General features: G+C 37.0%; 1 protein-coding gene across 5 annotated transcripts; it reads right to left on the bottom strand.

Annotated features, from left to right (window-relative positions):
* Nucleotides 1–457: 457 nt before the first annotated feature.
* LOC117316643 lies at nt 458–10,659 on the bottom strand. 5 transcript variants are annotated; one of them, XR_004529962.1, is made up of 7 exons: nt 10,177–10,659; nt 8,413–8,468; nt 7,122–7,169; nt 6,163–6,215; nt 5,451–5,573; nt 5,309–5,348; nt 458–1,076 (listed from the first exon to the last, which is right to left on the bottom strand). XR_004529962.1 is itself a non-coding variant. In XM_033871327.1 (6 exons), exons 1-6 carry the CDS (start codon nt 8,555–8,557, stop codon nt 1,066–1,068), a joined length of 339 nt encoding a protein of 112 aa, XP_033727218.1. In that variant the 5' UTR covers nt 8,558–9,187; the 3' UTR covers nt 458–1,065. The 5 variants fall into 5 exon arrangements, 2 of the variants coding, with proteins under 2 accessions (XP_033727218.1, XP_033727217.1); XR_004529960.1 differs by having other exon boundaries at nt 5,532–5,573; XR_004529961.1 differs by lacking the exon at nt 8,413–8,468 and having other exon boundaries at nt 5,532–5,573.
* Between the last annotated feature and the right edge of the window lie 915 nt (nt 10,660–11,574).

Genomic DNA, 11,574 nt, shown 5'->3' with positions numbered 1-11,574 from the left:
TGTTCTTCATTCTGTTCATAGATGCTTTTTTTATCTTAATACAATATAACTTAAACATAGCATAACTATAACAAGAAACTTACATTCAATATGCAGATTTTTTAAGCGGAATTATTCAAGTCAAATTAACAGAGGCCGGTATTTACAGCCGGACAAGAAAATAGTAACTTTGAACAGTAAGGGTCGCAAATTTGTAAGTTGTTTTAATTACACGAATACATATATTTGGATACAAAACATATGATTAGGAATGTATTATGATTGTATACAATCTGAATGAAAGATTGGAAGTGAAAGCCCTCATGTGTTTGATGACATTCACTATACTGGGGATTAAATACAGGACCTCTCAACCCTGTAAATCCTTAAATGGGAAATTATTTACATATATATATATATAATATATATTTGACACATATATTGACCTAAGCAGAAAAAAATAATATAATTGAACCAACAAAAAAACAATAATTTCCCTAATTATACAATTATTTTTTGAAAATTAAGAATGAAGAATTAATTACAAAATTCGCATCTGACTCGGGCAACTACTGAAAACATAGATTAAGGTTTCTGGAAAACATCTACATAACTAATATTTGATTATTTGCATGCAATATCATAAAATATACTGTGTTTTATAACAAGTTCGTTTGATGTCAGTTAGTTTTAGACTTTTTTACATTGCGGCTCGAGTTTGATGTGTTTGTTGTGAGCATTTCCTTATAATCTGGTGTTAGTTTACCATTATTACATCTGATTGTCGATGGGCTGTAAAACAATACCTTCCATGCATCCACTTATCCATACATTCATATCTACATTGAGTCTGACAAACTACATCAAATTGAAACACTGTCCTACACTGTTACACCCTCGCATAAATCGATATACATGTATATATAAGGTAAAGGACACTGTAGCTAAAGTATGTGTTACTGGAAATGTTTCCTCGACGTGCCGTCTAGCTTAAAATGCCTTTATTTGGCTATATATGAAATGCAATGTTCTTTACACTATTCAATGTGGTTTCTGTAGCTTGTACGCCATTGTCCCATGCACTCGTCACCAATACTCTGAAAGGAAATAAAACTTGTTGATTGACGTTAACTTTGAATTATACCTATGGAAGGAGGATGGTTTTACAAAAGGCAAGTATTGAATCTTTCCTCGTACCGCTTCTTAATCTGGCTACATTGAAGTCGTTAAATCAATTAGTACTTGAATAGTTGCGATAGCTTTTGGCGTCGTGGAAATGAGAACGAAAAGGACACGTCCATTGTTGAAACCTAACAAACATCATTTGTGTAATTTTATGTACGCATGTTATAATTGTCTTGGTCATTCCAAAGCTTAGTAATAATATTGATTGATTCAAGCGTTTAAGTAACTAGTTAGTTCTTTTCATAAACACTACGTCATGTTAAATCTGTATAATGTGATCGGTTGTGATGTATTGGGCAAAATGCTTCAGTAAGGTAGGACTAAATGTCAACAAACACACACTTAAAAGATACAAATATGAACACATGCACGTTCACCTTGCGCACCTACTGACGAGGTGTCTTGCCCGATGCTGCCCTGCAGGTAGGGCGTAAGAATTGTACCTGCTGCCCCCATTGCATGATCGTAAGAGGTGACTAAATTTGGGATCTTATCTTTTCTCTTCTTCTTAACAACTTCTTCCTAACGTCTCCCTTGACAATGCCTCACTTCTGGCCTTTAGTTGAGCGTTTCGCCCCCGTGAGGAAGGCTTTGGGTTCTGTCCCCTGGCCGAGACATACCAGAGTCTTTAGAAATGGTAGTTGCTGCTCCTGCTTAGCGCTCAGCATACACGGAGTGTGACGACTGGTTCGCCCGTTGTCAGTATAATGTGACCGGGTGGGGTGTACTGCTGGATGTCTTCGGCAGTATGCTTCAGTGAGGTAGCACTATAAATCGGCAAAAGTTCCGGCCTATCACAAGGAGACTTAACATGAACATACCGCAGCCTCCCAAAACACACATACGCACTCACCACAAACATGCATATTGCACGCACGGGAGGCCGTCCTTAAATGACCTTAGCTGTTAATAAGACGTTAAACAAAATAAACCAAACCAAAAATCTTGCCCGATGTCTTTGGAAGTGTGCTTCACTGATGTTGACCATCAAGTCGACATCAATTTCGAGCTATAACAAGGAGACAAACACGAACATATCACAGTCTCCAAAAACATACACACTTCACGTATACATCTTGCACACAGCGGAGGCATAGCTTTAGTACGTGAAACAATTCAAATACTGATCCTAGTGATAATGACTGCTTATGTGGCTGTCACTATCATGTGATATAATTGATCATGGATTGGTTTGATTTATTTTTGTTTAACGTCCTATTAACAGCTAGGATCATTTAAGGACGGCCTCCCGTGCGTGCGACATGCATGCGTGTGATGAGTGCGTATGTGTGTTTTGGGAGGCTGTGGTATGTTCGTGTTAAGTCTCCTTTTGTCGATTTATAGTGCTACCTCACTGAAGCATACTGCCGAAGACACCCAGCAGGACACCCCATCCGGTCACATTATCATTATACTGACAACGGGCGAACCAGTCGTCCAAATATGCTGAGCGCTAAGCAGGAGTAGCAACTACCATTTTTTAAAGACTCTGGTATGTCTTGGCCAGGGGGCAGAACTCAAAGCCTTCCTCACAGGGGCGAACGCTCAACTAAAGGCCAAAAGTGAGGCACTGTCAAGGGAGACATTAGGAAGAAAAAAGTTGTTAAGAAAGAAGAGAAAAGATAATATCCAAAAATTTAGTCGCCTCTTACGATCATGCAATGGGGGCAGCTGATACAATTATTACGTCCTACCTGCAGGGCAGAAGCAGAAGACACCTTTTATATTTCTCTATTTTTATTGTGTTAGTCTAGATCTGTTTCCTGTCCAACATACAAACTAAGTATGTGTAAATGTTAGTCGTTAAATGGAGAATCCTTATTCAGTTGAGAAACCTACGAATAAGGGGGGGGGGGGGTGTCATTAAAGAAATCATTACCTTTTTCTACAGTGATATATTGCCAAAATGCCAATCGGCCTTAACGGTCACATGAATTGTGATATATTTTAGCATATTTGACCCCTGGGTTCTTGAATGAAGGTTAAGGTTATTCGTTTGAACAAACATTATAGCCCCATGAAAGCTACATACTTAATATCAGGTCTCTTGGCCTCATGGTTATCAGAAACAAGATTTTAGCATATTTTACCCCTCTGACCTTGAATGAAGATCGATGTCAATCAGTTGAACAATCTTTGTATTCTTTACCCCTGAATGCAACAAACACAATATCAGGTCTCTGGGCCTTTTGGTTATCACGAAAAGGTCGTTTAAAGATTTGAGCATATTTTACCCCTGTGATCTTGAAGGAAGGTCACGGTCATCCATTTAAACAAACTTGAAAGCCTTCTCTTGGCCTTTTGGTTATTAACAAGAAGTCGTTTAAAGATTTTGGCATATTTGACCCCTGTTACCTTGAAGGAAGGCCAAGGTCATACATCTGAACAAACTTGGAAGCCTTTCATCCCAGCATGCTACAGACCTAATATTGGGTCTATTGGCCTTTTGGTTATCAAGGAAAAGTCGTTTAAAGATTTTAGCATATTTGACCTCTAAGATCTTGAAGGAAGGTCAAGGTCATCCTTTTCAACAAACTTGAAAGCCTTCTCTTGGCCTTTTTGTTATAAACAAGAAGTCGTTTAAATTTTTTAGCATATTTGACCCCTGTGACCTTGAATGATCAAGGTCATCTATTTAAACAAACTTGGTAGCCTTCATCCCAGCATGCTACAAACCTAATATTGGGTCTCTAAGCCTTTTGGTTATCGAGAAAAAGTCGTTCAAAGATTTTAGCATATTTGACACCTGTGACCTTGAAGGCAGATAAAGGTTATGTATTTGAACAAACTTCATCCCAGCACGTGGGGCAGTTGCCAGGTACTGACCATAGGCCGGTGGTTTTTCTCTGGGTACTCCGGCTTTCCTCCACCTCCAAAACCTGGCACGTCCTTAAATGACACTGGCTGTTAATAGGACGTTAAATAAAACAAACCAAAAACAAACCAAACATCCCAGCATGCTACAGACCTAGTATTGGGTCTATGGGCCTTTTGATTATCAAGAAGTCTTTTTAACAGATTTTAGCATATTTGGCCCCTTTTACCTTGAATGAAAGTCAAGGTCATCAATTTGAACAACGTTGGTAGTCATTCATACCAGCATGCTACATACCTAATATTTGGGTCTCTGGGCGCTTGGTTATTAAGAAGAAGTTGATTAAATGTCTTAGCATATTTGACCGCTGTGACCTTGAATGAAGGTCAATATCAATCATTTGAACAATCTTTATAGCTCTTTATCTAGATGGCTACAAACCCAATATCAGGTATCTAGGTCTCTTGGTTATCTAGAAGTCGTTTAATATTTTGGCATAGTCAACCCGTTTGATTGAATGAAGGTCAAGGTCATCCATTTGAATAAACTTGGTAGCCCGTTATCCCAGCATGCTACAGACCCAATATCAGGTCTCTGGGCATATTGGTAACTGAGAAGAAGTTGAAAATGTTAAATTGTTTACGACGGACGACACCGGACAAAAGGCGATCGAAATAGATCAACTGAGACTTAGTCTCAGGTGACCTAATAATATTAGATTATGGTTAGGTAGTTATTAGTTCTAAACGGCCAACACCATTAAGGTCATTAGGGCCAAAACGAGAAATCGACGTCAAACAAATGAAGCATATAAATACATATTAGATTGTAAACAGAAAAATACCTTACGGTGAAAATAAAAATGATACATCATTGTCGTTTTTTTTAAACACGTATTATGAAAACTTATATTATGTCGTTTTCCAAATCTAATTAAAATCTAGATGGTCATTCTCACTACGTTACAAGTTCATGTAACGAGATGAGAATGACCATCTACATTTTAATTAGATCCTATTAAATGACCGTGCATATTACCATCAAATACATACGACATAACACATCAATTCGCTTGTGTGTCATATAGTGATTAGGACTGTACCATAGTCGTTTTGTCTCAATCAAGGAAAAGCTAAGATAACCTGCTTTATACAATTTATTATTGATCGTGAAAGTCGAGATACTGACTACATATTTAAGCGAGAGGGGTAGGACATTGCAGTCCGTGGGATATTATTTTTGCCTGACGACACATAAGGTCTTGCAGCAACAAAAAAAGGATCAATATTGGTCGCTGATTACGGAACATATGGCGTCAACTTATGATACCTTCCATATATATCGCCTCTTGGTCCTCTCTGTAGACGACCTGAAATTAAAAGGAACATAATTCGTAGCTATATCAATACAAATGTATGTATGTATTTGCATCATTCGCATTACACCTGCAGTTTGAATTTTACTTCCTTACCTTAATGCTTCCTACCGTCAAGTAGGAATTTTCACCTTATATGATTCTTAACTGCAAATTATTGTTAATGCTTATACCTACATGTCGCGCTACGGGTTCATGCACGATTTCCTCTTCCAAACTCTAGAACGAAAAGGATTGGATAAGAGATTTAGAGTGACCACTGACCAGGTTAGGATAATATATGTATGTATATCTAAAGCAATAGTTGAGTAATGGTTCCCTTATTCTTCGCTTGATCTAAATTGGATCCATACCTTCTTTAAAGCTTAGACTTAAAATAATCAATAGTTTATTACAAAAATGTCATTACAATAGATACAAAGGATTATGCAAAAGACACAGGTGGAACACAGGTGCAATAAGACGATAAACGTTACTCTTCCTCACATTATACACCAGATTATAAATCGAAAATCTCAAAAAGATGCACACGTAGTTTATCACGTTTAAGTTGTCTTCAAGAAGAGTGGAATTATATAGATATATTTTCATGGAACATGCCTTTTGATTGTGTGCTTCGGTCAGTACTTACTCAAAATGTACATTCATTAAAATTTTCAGAGAACGCGGTCTGCTGAGTGTGGTATCTAGATATTTCTCCTATGTTTAGAATCGGCAAAACAATTGATTGAGGAAGGAAACCATACTTCAGCTGTCATAGAAGAGATGTATAAAGTAAGGAAATATACAAAAAAAGAAATGTGCTTACACTTGGATGTAGAGAGTCAACACTTCCAATGTCAATTGTATCCCAAGTTAATTCTATTGAAGAAAACAACAAAATCATTATTTCTACAGAAGAAGAAGTAAATCAAAGAATTTCCTCTAAACCCTATTGAAACCGACCTTTTGCGCACGCCTTTTCCTTCTCCAGGAATGCCAAATATTGACCCAGTTCTTTCATTGTGTCATAAGTGGGATTGTAAAGGATATACCATTTCCCAAATTTTATACATGATTTGTCCCCCTTCATCCAAAGATGTTCTAGGTTCAATAAGGTCAAATCCATTAATTATCTACAATAAACGGATTTTATAACTTTGCTCTACATTGTATTTTTCGTATTGGACCTAGCTTCTGAGGACCCTACTGGGGTGCAAGTTGGGAGGTTGATCCAGATCCACCATTTATACAAAATCGGTTCTCCTTTACCCAACACAAGGATTCTTCAGCCCAGACTTGCTCAAAATCTATTATACAATCAATTATAATACACAGGCAAAACACAAAAATGGGCGACATTTAAGCCGGTGCCGATTTTCCTAGAACGCCATAAAAATGTGAGGTCATAGGAAATGTCAACTTTATTTCTTTGTTATTAATACAAACTATTGAGCAACAAAATAAAATTGACATTAATCCACGTTCGTATGAACAATGCTCACTGCACCACTGAAGATCAATCGATAACTTTTAGGTAACTTTCGTCAAATTCAAATCAGCTGGTCGGTTCTATTTTATTTTCTTTACACTTGTTGCGGTAAATTATTTCTACATAAAGGACTTGATCAATCGATAACTTTTAGGTAACTTTCGTCAAATTCAAATCAGCTGGTCGGTTCTATTTTATTTTCTTTACACTTGTTGCGGTAAATTATTTCTACATAAAGGACTTGAAATCAGTTGAGAGTACTTATCATATTAGGAAAGAACAAGTTCACATATTACCGGACGTATTGTCTGGACTCGGCGATTCAGGTCTCTGCGTACTCCTGCCTACAAGAAATGAATGAAATACGCATTGTTACCCCAATATCGGGACAAATTAGTATTAGTGCGTCATATTTTTTTGGAAATTGATTTTATTGCGTCTGGTCCATACACGAATAATTTAGTTGGACATCGATCTGTAATTGGGTGTAATAATCAAATAATTTTATTTAAACGTCGAACACCCATTGAGCAAAAGACCCATCACCCATGGAGTCGACACAAAACACATTGCACAGACATAATATCAAGCAATATATAGAGTATGATCGAGGAACAAAACTAGCTAAAGTATTTTAGATTATATGAGGAAACATTAACATTTTACAACTACATCAAATGTAAAATAATTATAATCCATTACAAGCTCATACTATTCTTTCTATTGGACAGTATCCTGCTTTGGGCAATACCGACAAAGTAACAATATTCAACATGAGCTAGTTAAGCCGATACTTCATACAGAATATGACATAATATATATATAAGCATAAAGATTAAGCTAATCAGTTTGTTAATGAGACTGCAATATGAGTTTTCGGACTGTGACTTAAAATTCACTAATTGTCTTGATTTTGCTGGGTATTGAATCCAATTTGACAACTCCAGAGTAACACATTTTCCTTTTCATTATTTGTGTATGAGGTTTCGGAATAATAACAGCTTGTCGTGAAATTGACTTTAGACAATATAAACAGCTTGCTTAATCAAGTGCTAGTTTGTTCAATCTATATCCGGGCCATTCCATGCAGTGAATTATATGTTAATAGAAAAAAACGGGATTTGATTTTATATTTATTCTAAAATTGCCTTTGATGGTGGAAGTATTGGTTTGTGTAAGATGATTTTCACTGGCTGTTTTTTTAAATTTGTGTGATTCCCTGTATTTGTGTTTTGTTACAACTTCCCAAAACTATCGAGGCATTGTGAAGAACGGGTGATAAATATGCATGACAAAACATCAATTTGCCTCCTTCGTTCTAAAAGAATTTAAGTTCTAACGGCGTGATATTTGAAGATCCCCTAAATCTTCGAGTATGAACTGAGTTTGAGATGTGATCAGTTAAATTAAATTTAAAATCCCCAAAATTATGTAACGTGCGGGCTTGACTAACTAGCATGCACCATGTTTTTGTTGATTGGATGAAAAGCAAAAGCCAATTTCTGTTGTATACACAGTTCAAAAATAAGCCATGTTCTATGTGGTTGTGTGAACCTGTCTTTTAATTTACGGAATGCATACGGTTACCTTGTAGGCATATCTTCAAAAGCACAAGAGACAAGAATCCAAGACCCACTAAACATCTGAAAATTGCGCATAAAAAAGTAAACATGAACCAGCTAAACGTATCTAGATGATGTAAAAAAAATACTACAAAATATGTGTAAACCATTACAAGTATATTCTAACAACAAATTTAGCATGTATTTATGCTAACGTAAATATTTTGAGTTTTTGCGTATGTTTTGGTGACCGCGTGGCACAGAAGTAACACATTTGCCGGACACCTAATTTGCAGAGGTTTTGATTCCCCGATCGGACATAAAGTCGATATAACTTATTTCGCAAATTCTTTAAAATAAATAAAGTTTATAGGTTATGACAAAAATCAATGCCATATGCACCATTGGTTTTGGTGAAATGTTTCAACATATTATTTTAAGATTTATATATATATATTTGTCTGTGTGGTTCTTTGGTATTCATGCCGCTGTAGGAAGTGCTAAAATAGAGGGCCTAAACGGTCATTTCATCTTGATACCCAAGTTATCTTTTAATATAGATACTCAGCGACACCGGCGATAATTGTGCTATACCAGGTGCAGTACGCTGGCTATGGCGACCATCTTGGATTTTCGACCTACCCGAAATAACACTTCGTCAAAACAATGTCAAGATTATTTCAGCAAGTTTGAGCTGAATTTCAGTGGTGGAACTTTCGAAGGTTTAACTGAGATCTTCAAGATGACGACTGCCTTGGATTTCAGACACACCTCAATAATAATCAATATGAATTGAGCGGTGGGGTGTCCAGATGATGTCAGCGGTGGGGTGTCCAGATGATGTCTTTGGCAGTATGCTTAGTTAGGAAACTCTTTAAAGTCGGCACCAGTCCCGCGCTTTCATAAGGAGACAAACACAAGCAAACTGCAGCCTCCCCAAAGCACATTCAGCACCCTAACGCATGTATCTCGCACAAAGGGGAGGCCATCCTTAAATGATTTAAGTTGTTGATAGGACGTTAACCAATACAAAATAAAACCGAAAAATAACAATTTGTTAAGACTATCTCTGATAATTTGATCACATAAGAAGTTTGCAATGTTACGAGTTTACACACAGCTGACGACGACGGACAAAGGGTGATGGCTTTAGATCACCCTGACCCTGTCGGTCAGAATACCAAAAAAAAAAAGAGATTAAAAAATGGTATTCCGAACAAACACATGTCACAAGACTGAAACTCATGCTACGCTGTCTTCTAAAACGCACATACACATTCTCCATAAACATTCATCTTTCACACATGAAAGGTCGTCCTAAAATAAACATAGCTGTTGATAGGACATTAAACAATATCAGACCAACGTATCAAAACACAAAAGCATGCTCCGATAATTAAGGTAGAGTTATAATACAGCATGTCACCTTAATGTAAAACAAAGGTAAGATTGTATCGTATATAGACCATAAGCAATCGTAATGTTATCATATTTTGGCATTATTCATCAACATGTAAACTATGGTAATTTTGAAAAAGGCACGATAAACAGTTCTTTCGGTAACGAAGTCGCTTGTAAAACAATCAGCGCAACGAGGAAACGGATCGATCGCACTGTTAAATTTTGTTTTACATATAACTCTTTGTTAACTTATGGTATTCAAATAATTTACAATCATTTTTGTGAACTTTCTTAGCGATACGAAAAAAAACCTGTCTGAATGTTCATGATCGACCATAGATGTTGCAAAACAATGCTCAGCTTCCCGTGAACGCTTAATCATACTTACACTGGGATCAATGTTCCAACGTTGATTAGTTGTGCTGTGATAAAATAAAAATAACATCTGATTTAACATTTGATGTTGGGATTCATTCTGATAACTCAATAAAAGTTTAGTACTTTATGTTGCTCATTACTTTATATTCATATCAAAGGTATAATGGACAAGATACCAACGGATATGTAAGGGATGATTGCAAATGCTACATGGACGGACAATATACAACCCTTTTTTTATCGAAGATGCTTATTTTGATGATGGTGGGATTTTCAAATCACTTTTCGTCTGGCATCCGTCTTGCGTACGCCACTATTTCTTACGGAGGTTCTCTTGTTATAAATGTTCAATTTTGGGACTGATCTGAAATTATGATGACCAATAGGTGGCCACCTGAGATTTAACGGTTGCAGTAAAATGTGACCGGGTGGGGTGCCTGCTGGGTGTCTTCGGCAGTATGCTTCAGTGAGGTAGCACTATAAATCGACAAAAGTTCCGGCCTATCACAAGGAGACTTAACACGAACATACCGCAGCTTCCCAAAACACAGATACGCACTCACTACACGCATGCATGTCGCACGCACGGGAGACCGTCCTTAAATGACCTTAGCTGTTGATAGGACGTTAAACAAAATAAACCACACTTCCAAATGAAAGCAGTTCAATGCTTAACTGTACAATACTGGTTTGGTTTGGTTTATTTTGTTTAACGTCCTATTAACAGCTAATGTCATAATACAAGACACTTACCTAATGGTCAACATTTGGACTTAAGCAGAGAGGATGCGCTCAAAATCTAAACAGTAATTTAACACCAACCTGTCATTTGCCACACTGAACAAAATAACAAACCTATAAAACAGAAAATCCCACCTCCGTGTTTTTACCTATGCACCAAAGATCACCCAGTGGGAGAGAAATTTTAATGGACTGTGCAATTCAGCCGTTTTGTTGGGTACAGTAGGAACAGGCCAATCAGCACTAATCTTGAGTAAGACAATTGGCATTAAGCATCATCGACAAGATCCTTCCCATAAAGAAGTTGCTGAAAGGGACCATACCAATATGTAACACATGGCCAGAAAACGCACCACCCAGTAAAAATACAGAAGACATTTTGGGAAAATGCGAACACAATATACACACCTGAGCAATGCAGAACACACAGCGTTTGTGTCAACTTACCAACCATTAAACATGAACACTACAGTGAACATGAACACTTGTACTCACCGATATTGAAAGAAACATTTAGCAAATCCATGATGGCCTCTGCATACATTATCTGGATAACAGTACATCATATCACTGTTTACTCTGCATGGCTCCTATGACAAGTGCTGGACTTTTACAAACATTTTTATTGTGGCAAAAATAAGGCTTGGCGATCGACAGTGACACGCCG

Source organism: Pecten maximus, chromosome 18 (genome assembly GCF_902652985.1).
Source record: "Pecten maximus chromosome 18, xPecMax1.1, whole genome shotgun sequence".
In the NCBI taxonomy this organism is placed as follows: domain Eukaryota; kingdom Metazoa; phylum Mollusca; class Bivalvia; order Pectinida; family Pectinidae; genus Pecten; species Pecten maximus.
Note: the sequence above shows the minus strand (reverse complement) of the source record. Positions and strands in the feature narration are given on the sequence as shown.

What these genes read in the sequence shown, in the direction of transcription:
- LOC117316643 (XM_033871326.1), bottom strand. Translation starts at nt 8,557, where the DNA reads ATGGTTTACACATATTTTGTAGTATTTTTTTTACATCATCTAGATACG. An exon ending in TTTGAAGATATGCCTACAAG is followed by an intron (nt 7,170 to 8,412) that starts GTAACCGTATGC and finishes CATTTCTTGTAG; the next exon opens with GCAGGAGTACGCAGAGACCT. An exon ending in ATGAACCCGTAGCGCGACAT is followed by an intron (nt 5,349 to 5,531) that starts GTAGGTATAAGC and finishes TTTTAATTTCAG; the next exon opens with GTCGTCTACAGAGAGGACCA.